Genomic DNA, 19,331 nt, shown 5'->3' with positions numbered 1-19,331 from the left:
GTTTCATTGAAACCGGACCTAATGGAAAAAAGAAATAATGTTATAATAGCAGCATTGTGAGCACATCCTACTGGCTGTTCTGGATAGAATAACAGTCTAAGGTTAGGTCAGAGTGGCAGATTGTAATCATATTTTTTTATTTATTAAGTATGAATAGCAACAAATAAATAATAATAATAATGAATAAATAAAAAAGCCCTGGGCAGATTTGGTCTGGCACCGCTCAGCTGTGATTGGATTTCACTCCCTCCGAAGTAGTGAGGGACCAACCAGGGCCCAGTATGCAAATATGGGGCGGGTTTATCACCAGAGAAAGTTTTTTTATTCGCCCCTTGGAAATGCAGGTTCCACAGAGAGATTCCAGACTAATATCTACTCAGTGATATTAGTCTGGCCATGATGCCAGGCTAGTATTACCATGCAAAAGAAAATAAATAAATAATTACCATTGAGAAGTAGTTTCATTGAAATCACTAGAAAGGAAAATAACAGATATTAGAATGAGAGCTAAACATAAATATAAACATTCTGTACAAAATAAAAGGAAGGAAATTATATGAAATTATATTAAGTGCATGCATTTCCATGATATTTACAGTACTGATAATATCACAATTAGTTAGTTAACCACATTAACCCCGACATCCCTATTTTTAAAATTTTTCATAAAATATAAAAAGCAGATCTACACGCTCACAAAGATCTGCTGTGTCACAATGATCTGCTATTTTCGCTATTTGTCATGCAAAGGCTTAAAGGTACCTTAAAGGTAGGGTGAGTGATATTTTTTGGGTGAAAACAAAAGTTATTTTGTTAAAAGGTTAAAGCTCTATGTTCTGATAGTAATCATTGCTATAGAGTGTTTGTTCAGTAACAGGAGTCTCCCCGTCTCTCCAGCTCTTTAATCCATTAACACCTGGAACGCATCTGTGTCATTTTAAGATTTATTTGGCTATTCAAAAATAGCAGATCTACAAGCTCATGAGCTTGTATATCTGCAATTTTTTGAAAAATCTTGGAAAATGTGTGCAAATCTTTGAATATATATGTTTTAACACATTGGGTGCCTGAATATTTTAATAACAACATACCGTGGGTGCCAGCATTCTCACCATTGACTGCGCTTTGCTGTTTAACCCATTGAGACCTGAAGCCGATTCTACATGTCTCCTAAATCTCAACAGTTTTCTGAAAAACGTATGTTTCTATATCAGTGGTTTTCAAACTTTTTCATGTCAAGGACCCCCAAAATTATATGTATTTGGCTGCGGACCCCCATCAAAATATCTTGTTCCAGGGACCCCAAGAAGCAAAGATTTGAGTAAAAAAATGTCGCTTTAAAAATATATATATTCATAAGATTTGCACACATTTTCATGATTTTTCAAAAATAGCAGATCTACAAGCTCGTAGCGCGGCACTCGGTGCCGCGCTATGAGCTTGTATATCTGCTATTTTTGAATAGCCTAAAGTGTAAAATAATGCTTTTTAGCTCAAATCTAAAAATGACACAGTTGCAGGTCTTAATGGGTTAAAGCTCTATACTCCACGACGAGCAAATCCACGTAAAAAAAAGCCATGCATTCATGTAGCGCGATGACCCTGGCTACATCCTGGAACGATAGCATTTCACTCGCGAGTTACAACGGGGAGGGATCGCACATCGCGCATGACCGGTTTTCCCCACCGGAAACAGATTCGGAGATACAGACGTTTTAAAGAAGGAAATAGACAGGAAGCGGATGGGGAGCCATGTTTTTTTTTCTGTGATCCATCTGGCCCTTCCTTCTCAGGATCACAATGGGTACTCCCAGAGCTGCTCTAGCCCCTCCCGTGTGGAAAAAAACGAAAAAAACAAAAAGACACAAAAAACGTACCATTACGGTTTTGACACTCCGCGTCACTTTTTGCACCTTTTGCAAAACCGTATTAATACGGTTTTGGCACCCAATGTGTTTAAGAGAACATTTTTAACTCCGATCTGTGCTTCTGGGGGTCCCTGGAACAACATTTTGAGTTGGGCTTTAAAAAAAATTGTATTCAAAGATTTACACACATTTTCCCGATTTTTCTAAAATAGCAGATCTACAAGCTCATATATCTGCTATTTTTTGAATAGCCAAAGAAATCTTAAAATGACAGATGCGTTCCCGGATTGAATGGCTTAATAAACAGAACATACATTTTCAGGAGGGGTTGCACAAAAAAGGCCAAAGAGAACTAGTGACTCACAGGGCATTGGAGGTGACGAAGAGGTCTGCGTTGTCAAACAGCACCACCTGTGGCCACTCCACCAGCAGCAGGAAGGTGAACTGGATCAGCAGCATCAGCACCAGTTTGCCGATGCTGCTGATCTGTAGGAACACGGAGCACGCCAACAGGGTGAGCAGCACGCTGTAGCTGAAATACTGACACACACACAGGACACACACGGCATTACATGGTTTGATTTTAAATGATAATAATACAATGAAATAATAAAAAATCACACCCAGTGTGAAGTGGGCGGTGTGGTCATCACAGTGGTCATCATAGTGATGGAAGCTCACTTCCAAAAAAAACGTATTTTTGGAAGTGCATAATCCTATTTATAGGCTTGAACAGGTTATTAATGTCATCATGTGTCTCGCTAGCCAATCACAGTGCTGAATAGAGTCAGCCAATAGAGTCAGCCAATCACAGTACAGCTAGGGGTCTACTAATGAGCCAATCACAGTGCAGGAAACTAATACTAATGAGGTGGCCCAACCCCACTTATAGGGGCGGCTACACCGCCCAAAAATCACACCCAGTGTGAAGTGAGCGGTGCTATTTATGAGTTATTAATTTCATCATGCGTCTCGCTAGCCAATCACAGCGCGTCTGCGAAGTTTGAAGTTAATTTCATCATGTGTCTCGCTGGCCAATCACAGCACGTCCTGCAGAGCTTAGCCTATGGGCGTGTTTTCCACAGCATGGCGTCACAGCGAAAGACAAATTTTCACGACGGAAAGAAAAACTTTCACCACGGATGGGTCCTAAACCCTCTTATAGGAGCGGTTGCACCGCTCAAAAATATATACATAATACAAACATGCTAATGCATACAGGGCATAATCATATAAATCTAAATATTAAATAAAAAAAATAGTGGAAAATAGCCAATCCCCAAGCTTGATTGATGCTTTTTTGCCAGACCCAAGGGGTCGGGCTTACATGAGGCTTTGTACCTGTTTCGTCCATACATGGGCATGGTCACTTTGTCCTCCGGCCCCAGCCAAAAAAGTCTGTCCCCCTTTCGTCCATACATGGGCATACACAGGCTGACACGTCATGTGAAGTCCGGCTTAGCCGTGACGTACTGTAGTGCATGTTTTGTACCTGTTTTCTCCATACATGGGCATGCCCCCTTTGTCCTTAGGCATGCCCCCTTTCCTTAAGCTCCAGCCATAAAAGTCTGTCCCCCTTTCGTCCCCTTTCGTCACGAACTACTCATGACATCGTTATTATGTCACAAGTATGTAATTAAGTAAAGCTCATCAGCTCATCAGCTTCATTCTGGGTCTGGCAGAACCAGGTCTCCTGGTCTTGTTTATTATAAAAATGTGATCACTTCTAAATAACAGTGTGGACTGTCAGTCCTAAAGATCACATTTAATAACAGTGTGGACAGTCAGTCAGTCCTAAAGATCACATTTAATACAGTGGTTCTCAACCTGTGGGTCGGGAACATGTGAGGGGGGTCCTCACATGTTTTTTTTTGGGGTTCCCCAGATGACAGCTAAGTGACAATTTAAGGACTTTTAATACATTTTTAATACCTAAAAAAAAGAAAGAAAGAAAAAAAGAAAGAAAAAAGACCAGTCAAACATTGGCCAAATTGTCAAATAATATAAGAACATTGTGAACGTAGCCGATCTACAAGCTCATAACGCGAGAGGCATTGTGAGCTTGTAGATCTGCTATTTTCACAATATTTATCTGTGGAACCGAGTCAAACTAAATGCAATGCCTCTATAATTATTTTCGGGGGTCGCGGCCTGAAATATACATGATTTAATATACATAGAGTGGAGGCTGACCTCTGGAAAGGGACACGAGGGACAGATCTCCAGCCCTCCCTCCATGGACATGTTGAGGCTGTGGATGAGACAGGGAGTGACCAGCGGAGCGGACGTGTTCAGCTGCTCAGCGACGCACTCCTCCAGGCTCTTAGTGTCACAGGCAAACTGTACGGTACACACACATAAAGACAGACACACGGTCAGTGGTGGAAAAAGCATTCAAATGTTTTACTTAAGTAAAGGTATCAATACTGCAATGTAGAAGCACTCTGTTACAAGTAAAAGTCCGGAATTAAAAATGTACTTGACTAAAGGTACAAAGGTATTGGTATCAAAATGTACTTAAAGTACCAAAAGTAAAAGTACTAAAATGTTTGAAAATAGCCGATCTACAAGCTCACAACTTTTATACTTTTGTGTTACAAAGTATAAAAGTGCTATAAAGCTTCACTACGTAGCTTTCCTCTTCTGATTGACCCTGGTTTCCTGCGCAAGTGCTGACATTTTCTTCTTTTTAAAAAGATTAGTCTTTGGGCTTTTTTATGCCTTTATTCGATAGGCTGACGGGTAATGGGGAGAGCGAGATGGGGGAGTGACACGCAGCAAAGGCCGTCGTGATTGGGACTCGAACCCGCGACACGCTGTCAGGCAGGGGAAAATTGAATCTTGACCTTCAGGTCAAAATTCGTGTCAGATACTGCGTGAGACATGACCTTTGACACGTTACATTTTATTCATTAAAAACAAATTGTTACATAGCTATAAGCTCAAAATGTAGTTTGTAGATCATCTATTTTTGAAGAATATTATATGATATCGTATTTTAAATTATATTGTAGCGTGTGTGTGTGTGTGTGTGTGTGTGTGAGTGTGTGTGTGTGTGTGTGTGTGTGAGCGCATGTGTGCGCGTGCGTGCGTGCGTGCGTGCGTGCGTGCGTGCGTGCGTGTGTGTGTGTGCGTGTGTGTGTGTGTGTTGCACGCAGTGGTGGAAAAAGTACTCAAATTCTTTACTTAAGTAAAAGTACCAATACTGCAATATAAAAATACTCTGTTACAAGTAAAAATCCAAAATTAAAAATTTACTTGAGTAAAAGTACAAAAGTATTGGCATCAAAATGTACTTAAAGTACCAAAAGTGAAAGTACTAAATATTTGAAAATAGCCGATCTACAAGCTCACAACGCGTCGCGATGCGACGCGTTGTGAGCTTGTAGATCTGCTATTTTCAAATAGCCTAGGTATAAAATAGGGCTAAAGTGGTTAATGTATGTTTCATTATATCATAATTTATATCTGAAAAGTAACTAGTAACTAAAGTTTTCAAGTAAATGTAGTGGAGTAAAAGTACAATATTTGCCTCTGAGATGTAGTGGAGTAGAAGTGAAAGTATTGGAAATTGGAAATACTCAAGTAAAGTACAAATACCTCAAAATTGTACTTAAGTACAGTACTTAAGTAAATGTACTTAGTTACTTTCCACCACTGGACATGACCTTTGACACGTTACATTTTATTCATTAAAAACAAATTGTTACATAGCTATAAGCTCAAAATGTAGTTTGTAGATCATCTATTTTTGAAGAATATTATATGATATCGTATTTTAAATTATATTGTAGCGTGTGTGTGTGTGTGTGAGTGTGTGTGTGTGTGTGTGTGTGAGTGTGTGTGTGTGAGTGTGTGTGTGTGAGTGTGTGTGTGTGAGTGTGTGTGTGTGTGAGTGTGTGTGTGTGTGTGTGTGTGAGTGTGTGTGTGTGAGTGTGTGTGTGTGAGTGTGTGTGTGTGTGTGAGTGTGTGTGTGTGTGTGTGAGTGTGTGTGTGTGTGTGTGTGAGCGCATGTGTGCGCGTGCGTGCGTGCGTGCGTGCGTGCGTGCGTGCGTGCGTGCGTGCGTGCGTGCGTGCGTGCGTGCGTGCGTGCGTGCGTGCGTGCGTGCGTGCGTGCGTGCGTGCGTGCGTGCGTGTGTGTGTGAGCGCATGTGTGCGTGCGTGCGTGCGTGCGTGCGTGCGTGCGTGCGTGCGTGCGTGCGTGCGTGCGTGCGTGCGTGTGTGTGTGTGTGTGTGCGTGCGTGCGTGTGCGTGTGTGTGTGCGTGTGTGTGTTGCACGTTTACCATATTGACGAAGGCAGAAATGAACACGAGGATGATGGTGAACACGCCCACCAGCGTACTGTTGGTGTGGGACTGCACGATCTTCCTGGACACTGTCTGCATGGCCGCAGGGAACAGCTGCACCAGCAGGGGGCAGAAAGAACACATTATTACCCTGGTGCTTCAACACAGTGGGGCTGTACTGTACTGTAACTGCAGGTACAAAGTTGGTCATTCTACACCAGTGGTTCTCAAAGTGGGGTCCGGGAACCCCCTCCAGGGGCCCTGGAGGGGGTTCCAGGGGGTCCCCAGCAAAATAGAGCAACATCTGTTTAACCACTTTGACCCTATAGCCTATACATTGGCTATTAAAAACATTTTCTTGAAGAAATGCAAAAATACACTTCACCCTGCTTGAGCCTGAACACTTATTCCCCATGTTTATTAAAAAATATCCCCCAAAGATGGTGAAGACCCTTAGTATATACATTGGCAATTGTTTTATATCTTTTTTTTAATCTTGAAGAAATGTGAAAAATGTTGAATATTTATATATATATATATATATAATAACACAAATCTTCTATGGGGGGTCCCTCCCTGGCACAACATCATCACAGATGGGGGTCCGTGGCCAAATACATGATGACTTTTTACCTTAATGCAGGAGTATATGGCACAGATGAAGAGGATGTTGGCGAGGATGATGAAGATACTGATGTAGATTCCCAGCATGACCGGAGTGCTGAGAGACACAACATAACACAATGTAATAAATATATTGATATGAATAAACATATTGATATTAATAAACTGATACTAATAAACATATGGATTCTAATAAACATATTGATCTTAATAAACTGATATTAATACACATATGGATTATAATAAACATATTGATATTATTAAACAGGTATTAATAAACATATTGATGATATCAATAAACATATTGATGATAAAATAGACAATCTACAAGCTCAAAATGCGACAGATCGACAAAAAATGTTCCAAAATATTGATATTGTGGTTAGCATACATTCTTAATTAAATTGCTAAATTGTGATATTATGCAGTGTGTGTGTGTGTCTCTCTGTGTGTGTGTGTCTCTGTGTGTGTGTGTCTGTGTGTGTGTGTGTGTGTGTGTGTGTGTGTGTGTGTGTGTGTGTGTGTGTGTCTGTGTGCGTGCGTGCGTGCGTGCGTGCGTGCGTGCGTGCGTGTGTACGTGTTACACCTACTGAGGAAAGATGACTATCTGTATGAAGGAGATGAAACAGAACACCAGCAGAGTGCAGGCTACGTAGCCTCCAAAACGGTCATCCACCTTCTTGGAATACTGCAGAAAAAACAACAGAGAGATAAACGTAAAGGCACAATAAGTGATGCAAAGGTAAACAAGTGGGTAGCCCCAAATATAATCATATTTGAACTGGGAACCCCCCAAAATAATCATATTTGAACTGGGGACCCCCAAAAATAATCATATTTGAACTGGGGGACGCCCAAAATAATCATATTTGAACTGGGGGACCACCAAAATAATCATATTTGAACTGGGGGACCACCAACCCTGACAAGCACTCGGAATTGTAGGAGTTGAGGCATTACATTTAGTTTGACTCGGTTCCACAGATATATTTTTTGCCTCTTTCTTATATTATTTGACAATTTGGTCAATGTTTGATCAGTTTTTATAGTTTTGTTGTTTACTTTCTATGCAGTAATGGTCTTTTTCTTTTGTTGAGGTATTAAAAAAGGTCTTAAGTCCTTAAATTGACACTTAACTGTCATCTGGGGAGCCCCCCCCCAAAATCATGTGGGGACCCCCCTGGGGCTCCAGACCCACATGTTGAGAACCACTGCTCTATGAGAGAGGCCGGGCCACCCGTCTGAGAAAACTAATTTCGGCCGCTTGTATCCGCAATCTTATTCTTTCGGTCATAATGACCCACATTTCTATAGATCAGCAGTTTACCACATTTTCCTGGTGTTTGTGGCCCACTCATCTGACTACTTGCCATTGACGTGTTTTACCGCAATGGTGCAACGTGCCAATGATCTGATCTGCCAATGATATCTGAAGATTTGCTGCTCCAGTCACTTCTTGTTTAACTTATTACTGAAAAAGGCTCTTGAGCACTTTTTTTTCCCTATGTATTTTTGGCCCAGACATGTTATTTTCAAAGGCAGACAATTAATGTCAACAAGGTCGCGATGACCTCGTTGACATTTGTGAAACCACGCAGTGCAACCCTAAGTGATTAGCACCCAATCAGGGGATCTATTATACTGGAGATAAATATTCTGTGACTACTTGAAAAAGGTACGAAAATGGAAAAATTGCTGGCACAGTTCGCACATATTTTTTTGATTTCATTGGCACTGAATGAGTAACAATCAGTGCATGTTCTCAGAGCATGTTTATTTTAATCAATCGAATCAAATCAGATTTTTATGAATACACAGCGCACGTCTGGCTTGTGTCAACGGAACCAATGTTCCAGGTGGTCCCCAGCAAAAGTAGTTAACCCATTAAGACCTGAGGCGATTCTTAAAAATGTTTTCTGAAGTTTTTTGAAAAAAAAAAAAAAAAAAAAAAAGTTTTCAAGATTTTTCAAAAATAGCTGATCTACAAGCTCATAGCGCGGCACTCGGTGCCGCGCTATGAGCTTGTATATATGCTATTTTTTAATAGCCAAAGAAATCTAAAGTGACACAGATGCATTCAAGGTCTAAATGGGTTAACATAGCATCACAATCATTTTAACCACTTTATCCATTTATATGTTGGCTACTCAAAAATAGCAGATCTACAAGCTCACAGCGCATCACTTCGTGCCGCGCTGAGAGCTTGTACATCTTTTTTTAAATATTTGAAAAATATAAAAAATGGTGAATAATTTTGAAAACATTTTTAAATACATTTTCTCTTCTGGGGGTCCCTGGCGCAAAACCTTTTCAGATGGGGGTCTGCGGCCAAATATATATCAATTTGGGGGTCCTTGTAAGTGAATATAACCATGTGTTCACAACAACAATCATTAACCCATTAAGAATGGGAAAGAATCTGTGTAATTTTTGTGTCATTCAATATATATATATATTTAAAGCGATCCTTTGTATCTCAAATCTTTGCTTCTGGGGGTCCCTGGAACAAAACACTTCGAGATGGGGGTCCGTGGCCAAATACATATCTAGAAATGATTTCTAAATCCTAACAGTAAATGTTGCTATAACAGTGGTGCTTCAACTTTTTCCATGTCAAGGACCCCCAAAATGATATGTATTTGGCCGTGGACCCCCATCTCAAAATATGGGACGCCCAGAAGCACATGATTGGACTTAAAAATGTTCACTTTAAAAATATATATATATTCAAAGATTTGCACAAAATTGTCAAGATCTTTCAAAAATAGCAGATATACAAGCTCTTAGAAAGATATTTAGAGATTGCTGTCCTAAAATGTTGTAATTCATATGTGTCATGTGTGTGTGTGTGTGTGTGTGTGTGTGTGTGTGCCGCGCTATGAGCTTGTATATCTGCTATTTTTTAATAGCCCAAAGAAATCTAAAAATGACACAGATGTGTTCCCGGTCTAAATGGGTTAAAAAACTGGAGTGTGTGTGTGTGTGTGTGTGTGTGTGTGTGTGTGTGTGTGTGTGTGTGTGTGTGTGTGTGTGTGTGTGTGTGTGTGTGTGTGTGTGTGTGTGTGTGTGTGTGTGTCATTCAGACCTTCTTCTCCAAGGTGGAGGTCTGGAAGGTGAGCAGGAACTTCTTGACGTGGTCTTTCCTCAGCTGGTCTATGCTGCGGGCATCGATGGCTCTGCCCAGGAACTCGTTGACCTCGTCCTCCGGGTTCATGGCTTCCTGGACGCAGCGGCTGACCGCGGCACAGGGAGGAAAGTAGACCATATGGTGAAGGAGGAATCAAACAGTTACAAAAAGGACAACGGAACAACGAGTTGAGCTCTGTGCTATGGCTCCCCCTAGTGTCACTTGCTAATAACACACTCACTATACTGTCATGGTCATGGAATAAAGCAAAAATAGTGGTTAGAGCTTCAGTTGACGGTTAATGGTCAGACAAATAATTTAATATAGCATATATATTATACTTTTTTTCTCAGCTGAATTGTATCTTCATGTTGTGCATTGTTGTCTAGAGCTGTGCAATTGTTTGTGTGACAATACATCTCTGTGTGTGTGTGTGTGTGTGTGTGTGTGTGTGTGTGTGTGTGTGTGTGTGTGTGTGTGTGTGTGTGTGTGTGTGTGTGTGTGTGTGCGCGTGTGCGTGCGTGCGTGCGCGTGTCCACACACATTTCAAATTGTACTATTCATTCCAAAGTGTACAGTGACGTAAATAAAAGGGAAAGTGAAGTGATGTTCATATTGCACATGGAACGGTCAACACTTACTTGTCTTTATTGGACTCATCAATTCCCTGAGAAAGAGAAAGAAACTATGGTTTAGGACATGGAACTCATGGTTCAGACTATGTTTGCCTTGAAGTTACAATAAATACTGATGACATCAGAGTTCTCCATATATGGGCATAGATGGCATAATCATAATACTTTATTTTTTATTATTTTTTTACCAGGAATAGTCTCATTGAGATTAAGTCAATAAGTCAATGACGTCAGCACTATGAAACCGTGTGGATGACATCAGGGATCTCTACAGTGTATATATATACTATGGACAGGACAGAAAGACAGACAGACACAGATCTGTCCGCAGAGCGAAGCACTGAGCTATGGAGGAGGAAGAGGATGATGAGAGCACATCGAAGGTGTGCCCGACGACAGAAGAAATGACCTTCAAAGAGTACCAGTTGGAGGCATTGGAAGAAACGCTCGTACCCATCCAGAAGCCGGTGGACGAGAAAGACACAGTGATCGGCGGCCTCAAAGAGCGTCTGCTCCGATACCGGCGGGAGGAACAACGGAGACTGGCCGCTGAAAAGGAGGCTCGGACCAAAAAAAGGCTCAAGGAACTCCAGATCCAAGTGCTCCTCGTCCAGGAGGAGGAGGCGTGCGCCCTTCGGCCGATGAAGGAGGAGGACAAACGGGGGGACGAGAAACAACGACTAGAACGACTGGCGGCGGAAAAGGAGGCGCCGGACGAGAAGATCGGGCGGCTGAAGGGGCAGCTGCGGGATCAGCTGGAGCTCGCCCAAGGAGAGCTGAGATCCACCAATGCTCTTTGGTTGAAGGATAAGGACAATTTGTGGGAGGAGAGACTGATATCCGTTTTTATGTACTTTTTGATTGCCTTTCTCCTTGTTCGCCTCAACGCTTACTTTTTCCCCTGAAAACAACACAAATGATGGATTTTGCCCAAAAAATGATGTATCTCAAAATATGTAGTCCCAGGGATCAACCAGAAGCAACGATTTGAGTTACAAATGTTCGCTTTAAAACATATATATTCAAAGATTTGCAAAACAAAAATCACGATTGAAAAACAAAAGGAAGCAGATCTACAAGCTCATAGCGCTGCACTCGGTGCTGCGCTATGTATGAGCTTGTAGATCTGCTATTTTTGAATCGCCAAAGTATAAAACAATGGTTATAGCTAAAATGACAATGATGCGTTCCCAGATTGAATGGATTAAAGGTTTAATGACATTCACTTTTACACCACATTCAAAGTCTTTGTCCTGGTCCTTCAAAAGTGTACAAAAAGTTTTAAGTGAAAATTCCATTCCAGTGATCAATGGCAGATGTTTTTCTCTCACATTTCTAAAGCCTTTTCAACTGCAATGAAAAAAGAAATCTTTGCCTGCGGGTGTCGCTGGTGAGGGATTTTGCCTGTCAATCATCGCCTCTGCTCCGCCCCCCCCAAAGGAAAGGATAGGGGAGGGGAGGGGCGAGGAGGAGAGTGGGCGGGATTAATCGACAGTGACCTCACTGTCGAAGGGCCAAGCTCAGATTACTTTTCAGCCTAATTATTCAGAAAACCCCAGACCACAGAAAATCCACTGAATGTTTTAAGTTCAGGTTTTTTGGGTGTAATTGAGGTCATAAAACCCCAAATAAAACATTGAAAATAAAAAAAGTGGAAATGAATGTCATGATACCTTTAAAGCAGTTACTAAAGAATGAATGTTACTCGCCGACCGATTTGAAAGACTCTTAGGACGTCTCCTTACCATCTGCCTGAAGACCTTGGAGTCCTTGGTCCTGGAGAAGGTTCTGTCAGGGACCCAGCGGGGCATCAGACCCTCGTTGGAGTTGGTCCTCTGCCGCTGCATCTTGGCCATCATGGCCTTCTCGTCTTTCTGCACAGGAGATGTAAACACAGTGGCAATTAACCCATTAAGACCGGGGACGCATCTGCGTCTCATTTTAAGATTTCTTTGGGCTATTCAAAAATAGCAGATATACAAGCTCATAGCGCGGCACCGAGTGCCGCGCTACGAGCTTGTAGATCTGCTATTTTTGAAAAATCTTGAAAAAATATTTTCCAGATTTCTTTCAAAAAACTGTTGAGATTTAGATTTTTTTTAAGAATCGCCTCAGGTCTTAATGGGTTAATGACATGAAATTAATGTCCCTGTAGTTTCGTCGACTAAAACTATGACGAAGTATGACTACCTTTTTTCACTGACGAAAACAAAATAAAAACAAACTAAAAACTAAGCTACGATGACTAAAACTAAGACTAGTATATATATTGACATATATATTCGTCAACAAATAAAGACTAGACTAAAATGTTAGTGAGGGATCTAGTGGAGAAGAGATCCAGTAGAACTAAAAGACACGTCATTTTATACTTGGCTGCGCTCGGGTGTTGCGCTCTGAAAATAGCCGATCTACAAGCTCACAACGCGACGCGTTGTGAGCTTGTAGATCGGCTGTAATCAGCATGCAACCAATCGTAAAATCAAGCTTTACGACGCCATCAAGGCACCGCCAACACACATTTTAGTCGACTAAATTCAACTGTAGATTTAGTCGACTATAATCCTGGGTCTAAATGGAATTTGATTGAAAAGACTATGACTAAAGCTAAATCAAAATGTGCTGTCAAAATCAACACTGAAATGAAAGGAAACATGTCCCTGTAGGCAGTGGTGGAAAAAGTACTCAAATGTTTTATTTAAGTAAAAGTATCAATACTGCAATGTAGTACTCTGTTAAAACTAAAAGTCCAGAACTAGTACAAAAGTATTGGTATCCAAATGTACTTAAAGTACCAAAAGTAAAAGTACTAAAATGTTTAAAAATAACAGATCTACAAGCTCACAACGCGTCGCACCGCCGTATTTTCAAATAGCCTAGGTATAAAATATGGTTAAAGTGGTTAATGTATGTTTTATAACGTAATAATTTATATCTGCAAAGCAACTAAAGTTACTCAAGTTTTCATATAATTGTAGTGGAGTAAAAGTACAATATTTGCCTCTGAGATGTAGTGGAGTAGAAGTAAAAGTATAGACAATTGGAAATACTCCAGTAAAGTAAAAGTACCTCAAAACTGTATTTAAGTACAGTACTTGAGTAAATGTACTTAGTTACTTTACACCACTGCCTGTAGGAGAGCTGAAATGAAACGTGTGTCTGTAGGAGAAGAGTCTCATCATTATCATCTCCACCGCTGTGCAGGGCTCCAGGGTAGTGTACTGTATGTTGACTAAAACTAAGACTAAAGCTAAAAGGGACAAATAATAATTTAGTTAAATGAACCTAAAGTAAGAACTTAAATAAAAACATAATAATAACAATAACAATTTAATATCATTAACCGCATAACCCTCTATTCCTAGTGCAACTGTCTTTGGATTTTGGGGTATTTTATCCATCTACACCAAATCTCTTTGCCAAAAATAGCCGATTGCCGTGTTGTTGAGGATTTCTTTGTGTCTGACCATTCGTGTGAACGGAGAACATGTGGTGTGCGGCCCCCGACCGGAGCGGCTAGGAGCGGCGGGCGGTCGGTCCACGCTCAAAATACCGCCCGACCTTTCTTTATAAACCAGCTCCTCACTACTTTCAAAATCGTCCCGCTCCGCTCCGCTCCCATGCTCTGTGGCTCACATAGCTTTGCAACGCGACACGTTGATAGCTTGTATATCTTCTATTTTTGCCTAATGTTCCAATCCAAGATAGTGGATTTCAAGTGGTTAACAAATGCAAAACTAATAAAAAACTAAATAGAATGCATGTAAAATCATCTTCTGTCATCATATCTGATGTCATAACTTCTTTCATTCTACATGTTTTCAACTTCTATAAATCAAATCTGGATTCACACCTGGAAAACTAAAACTAAATCAAAACTAGCAAATCCCCCTCCGCCCCAAAAAAAAACCAAAAAACGAAACTAAAACTCCTCATGCACTCATAAAACCAGTGGTTTTAATTAAGTAAAAGTATCAATAATGCATTGTCCAAAGTCCAAAGTTAACTCAAACTCAAAATAAAACTCAAACTAAAAATAAAGTGAAATCAAACTCCAAAACTGCCAAAGACTGACCCGTTTCTGGCTGCAGCCCAGAACCAAGAAGGTCTCGATGCTGTTCTCCTTCAGGTAGGCGTTCCTCTCTCCTCCGAACCCGGGTTCCACCTCGTAGTCTCCGTTCAGGTACTGCAGCGTTGCCTTGGTGATGTGGATACGCCTGACGGAAAGGTAAACACACACACACACACACACACACACACACACACACACACACACACACACACACACACACACACACACACACACACACACACACACACACACACACACACACACACACACACACAAGGAACAACCACATTAACGCTGTTGATTAATTGAATACATACTGTAGGACCACAATGGAAGTCCTCAGGACTTATTTGTGTTATCCTTTTAGCGTTAATGTTTTCGATCAATCAGAAACGCTCGCGGCCCTATTTCGGGTATGGCATTATGGGCAACCTGTTCAAATTGTTCCAAAAATAGCAGATCTACAAGCTCTGGTAGCTCTGCTATTTTCATCATCATATGGTCAACTATAAAATAGGTTATATTGTATTAACATACTGTACTCTACCATAGGCCTACAGATTGGACAAAATTTAAATGTATTCCTTAAAAAAAATTACATAGTGCCGCTTTAAGGTGTAAAATGGATGTATCTGTGTGTGTGTGTGTGTGTGTGTGTGTGTGTGTGTGTGTGTGTGTGTGTGTGTGTGTGTGTGTGTGTGTGTGTCTGTCTGTGTGTGTGTGTGCGCCTCACCCTGCTTTGCCTCCCGCCTCCATGTGATTGGCCAGCGTGACGTCGTTGGACCACACGTCAAACTGCCACTTCCTGAGTCCCAGCACGCCACAGTGAACGCGCCCGCTGTGGATGCCCACGCGCATGTTGACGTTGACCCGCGTCACCTCGCGCACCAACCTGCCCAAACCGACACAGTGACACGGCAAAAGAAAGTTACGTTAGCCAACCTGGTAAATTAATGCGTAACTCAACAGTTCACGATTCACCCATTAACACCGGGAACGCATCTGTGTCATTGTTTTATTTCTTTGGGCTATTCAAAAATAGCAGATATACAAGCTCATACGCGCTATGAGCTTGTAGATCTGCTATTTTTGAAAAATCGCGAAAATCTTTCATGTAATTTTTTTTCATGTAACATTTGTAACTCAAATCTTTGCTTCTGGTGGATTCTGTTATAAATCCGTTTTTTTTTGTTTTTAAACTTATGTTGCTATAATCAGCGCTTCTCAAACTTTTTCATGTCAAGGACCACCCCAAATGAGTATTTTCAAAATATTTTGTTCCAGGGACCCCCAGAAGCAAAGATTTGAATAACAAATGTTCGCTTTAAAAATATATACCTATATTCAAATATTTGCACAAAAAAAAAATCACAATTCTTCAAAAATAGCAGATCCACAAGCTGACATCGAAAATGACACAGATGCGTTCCCGGATTGAATGGGTTAAAAGCTAAAAGAAGGACAGAAGCAACACACACACACACACACACACACACACACACACACACACACACACACACACACACACACACACACACACACACACACACACACACACACACACACACACACACACACACACACACACACACACACACACACACACACACACACAAACTCACGAGATGGCCTCTATCATGTCGACGCCCATCTCCACACAGCAGTGGGCGTGGTCAGCTCGTGGCTCAGGCAGTCCGGACACACAGTAGTAACAATCCCCCAAGATCTTAATACGCAGACAGTGGTTCTCCTGAGAGAGAGACAGACAGACAGACAGACAGACAGACAGACAGACAGACAGACAGACAGAGAGACAGAGAGACAGAGAGAGAGACAGAGAGAGAGAGAGAGAGGACGATTTAAAAGGAGGAAAGGAGAACATCCAGTATATGAAGCATAATGACAATGAGACGCGACATACTAAAGCCTATAGAGCACCGAAGTCTTTTGTCAGGGGGGTGGCTCTGCATCGTTTATGATATTCATTCATATTTGATACAGCCTGTTTCTGCCTTAAAAGTCTTAAGAACTACTACTTCCGGGTCTGATATTACTGTCCCTACAGCAGCCGCGTTCATGGGAAATGTAGTCTTTGGGTTGTTTGACTCGTTTCTAGTGTTTATATTGTGTTACTCTTTGGGTAAATGTGTACATTTACACCTTCAGTCGATGCTTCATATCCATATGAGTAAAAACGCCAGGGTGGTGTGTTTATTTTTGGAACACAGTTCTTATATGAAGCAATCTAAGATTCCCCAATGAGGATATCAATACAAAAAGTAAAGCCATGAACCTGCGGAAAGCGCCCTCTACTGGCAGTGACGTCAGGACTTCGGTGCTCTATACAACTTGTGCTATAACCACGCCCCCCTTCTGTGGCCAACGTGGAAGTGCCTCTGCCTGCAACAACTGCGGGCTATTTTTTTTTGCCCGTATAGTTGTTGACCACTCAAGCGAACATGAGCCTTGCGAAGGGACAGAATAGTAAATAATGTTTTGGTGAGAGTGTTTGCCCCAACTGTCACTCAAAGTGGCTACTGGCCAACCACAGCGCGTCCTTGCACGAGTGGTATAGGTTTTGGGATGACGTCAATGAGACAGTTATACATGTATCAACTTTTTCATCATATTTTTATGTTTTGTTCTTTTTTTCTTTTCTTATCTATAGTAATAAAAAAGGAAGGGTTCGAACATACAAGGTTTCTACCCTCCAGCCAACAGACAACGTTGACCATTAACATGATGAGAGAGACACCGGGCAACTGCAATGAAACGCTTTTTGTCAAAGAATTCCCTTAATGCAATTTTTGAAATGTACACACGTCAACGTGGAGAGATAGGAAAAGAGTTGCCTGGTAAACCATCCCGGTTGCGAGAATTCAACTCACATTAACACCGGGCCATGCAGGAAAATAAGAGGAGGGCAGAGTGTTAGTGTCTTACCGAGGCCAACTTGTCAAAGCGAGCGAACAGTTCATTGAGCGTCATGACCAGCTCCTGAGCCGTGCACTGAGAGGCCAGGCTGGTGAACCCCTCGATGTCTGCAAACAGAATACTGTGGAGGAGAGGATCACACCGTTACTTATTTCATTAGAACTCTACTATACTACTAGGGAGGGGGGCGAACCTTCGCCGAAAATAGCTGATCTACAAGCTCACAACAAGCTCTTATCTTCATACGATTGTCCTCACTAATATTAATTAAATAAGATTTCCATTGCTATGATTTTTGCATTAATAATAAAAAATAAAAAAAAGGTTGACATTGTTTGAAATTACCAAATACACAGACCAAGTAGACAGGAATAGCTGCCATCTTATAATGAGCATTAATGAGGACCAATTTTATGAAGATAGGTTGAAAATGGGTAAAGTGCTCCTTTAATGGTTTCATGCGTAAACAAAAAAAATACTCCTCTAATACTTCACCCTCTTTAGTTGGATATTTCTTATAACATGTGGAATCATCAGTGTCCATGCTTAAGCAGGGTGAAGTGCATTTTCACCTCCGCACAGCAAGGGGCGCTGTTTCACTGTCAGTGCTACTGACAGAGTGAGACCTGACCTGCACCTCAGACTGGTGCCTGTGTGTGCAGACTAGAGTGTGTGTGTGTGTGCGTGTGTACTTGTACATGTGCACGTCGTGCGTGGTGCTGTAATTGAATGTGTGCGGAGGCGCTCGATCTTCTGGGACTCTCTTATCTTTGGCTGCTGGCGACTTAAGTATTCCCTCACTAGTGTTAATTAGCCTCCTCTCTCTGCCAAGCCACCTTATAGTCCCCTCTGTGTGTGTGTGTGTGTGTGTGTGTGTGTGTGTGTGTGTGTGTGTGTGTGTGTGTGTGTGTGTGTGTGTGTGTGTGTGTTCGGTGTGTGTGTGTGTGTGCGTGTGTGTGTGTGTGCGTGTGCATGTGTGCGTGTGCTTGTGTGCGTGCGTGTGTGATATCAAACACTGGCCATGTCACAAGCGAACATTGTTCGATTTTTCTTTTTTTTTAATAATAATTTAATATATAAATTATATATATTTGTGACCCATAAAAAACCTGTTTTTGCCGTATATCCAACACGACAGCCATGTAAACAAACACACAATGTCATATACAACTAAACGTTGCTCTCAAGAATGTCTTTGAAAACATTTGAAGCGAGAAATAGACGATGCAATGACCGACATTTGATCAACACTTCCTTGTCTTCCGAGGCCACCGTGTTGCGCTGGACGGACGGCCAGCGCAACAATTATCCCTTACGTATACCTTGTATGTATGCTATGTATGAATGTATACAATATATATATTGTATACATTGTATGGATCATGCAGTGTTGATTTCGTCGACTAAAACTATGACGAAAAATGTTCGTCGACTACCTTTTTTCACTGACGAAAACTAAATAAAAACGAAATAAAAACTAAGCTACAATGACTAAAACTAAGACTACATTTATTGACGATTTCGTCAACAAATTAAAACCAGACTAAAATGTTAGAGAGGGAACTAGTGGAGAAGAGATCCAGTAGAACTAAAAGACAAGTCATTTTATGCTTGGTTGCGCTCGGGTGTTGCATGCTGAAAATTGTAGATCTACAAGCTCACAACAGTTGTGAGCTTGTAGATCTGCTATTTTCAGCATGCAACCAAGTGTAAGATCAGCCATTACGACGCCATCAAGGCACCGCCAAAATACATTTTAGTCGACTACATCAGCTGTAGATTTA

The 19,331-nt window shown here is 41.3% G+C and overlaps 1 protein-coding gene across 1 annotated transcript in view; it reads right to left on the bottom strand.

Moving 5' to 3' along the window:
• Window positions 1-19,331, bottom strand: part of LOC308097406 (adenylate cyclase type 6-like) — a 104,876-nt gene that overhangs the window by 8,122 nt on the left and 77,423 nt on the right. Inside the window, exons 6-18 of the mRNA XM_080445162.1 lie at window positions 17,557-17,668; window positions 16,236-16,363; window positions 15,347-15,505; window positions 14,617-14,758; window positions 12,287-12,415; window positions 10,548-10,573; window positions 9,865-10,012; window positions 7,370-7,467; window positions 6,789-6,876; window positions 6,153-6,269; window positions 4,062-4,208; window positions 2,233-2,408; window positions 447-473 (exon numbers count right to left, since the gene is read on the bottom strand). Of these exons, the coding sequence (XP_080301288.1) occupies window positions 447-473; window positions 2,233-2,408; window positions 4,062-4,208; window positions 6,153-6,269; window positions 6,789-6,876; window positions 7,370-7,467; window positions 9,865-10,012; window positions 10,548-10,573; window positions 12,287-12,415; window positions 14,617-14,758; window positions 15,347-15,505; window positions 16,236-16,363; window positions 17,557-17,668 (1,497 nt within the window). The remainder of the gene's footprint in view (window positions 1-446; window positions 474-2,232; window positions 2,409-4,061; window positions 4,209-6,152; window positions 6,270-6,788; window positions 6,877-7,369; window positions 7,468-9,864; window positions 10,013-10,547; window positions 10,574-12,286; window positions 12,416-14,616; window positions 14,759-15,346; window positions 15,506-16,235; window positions 16,364-17,556; window positions 17,669-19,331) is intronic.

This window comes from Gymnoscopelus braueri (genome assembly GCF_963280865.1).
Source record: "Gymnoscopelus braueri genome assembly, chromosome: 12".
NCBI lineage: Eukaryota > Metazoa > Chordata > Actinopteri > Myctophiformes > Myctophidae > Gymnoscopelus > Gymnoscopelus braueri.
Note: the sequence above shows the minus strand (reverse complement) of the source record. Positions and strands in the feature narration are given on the sequence as shown.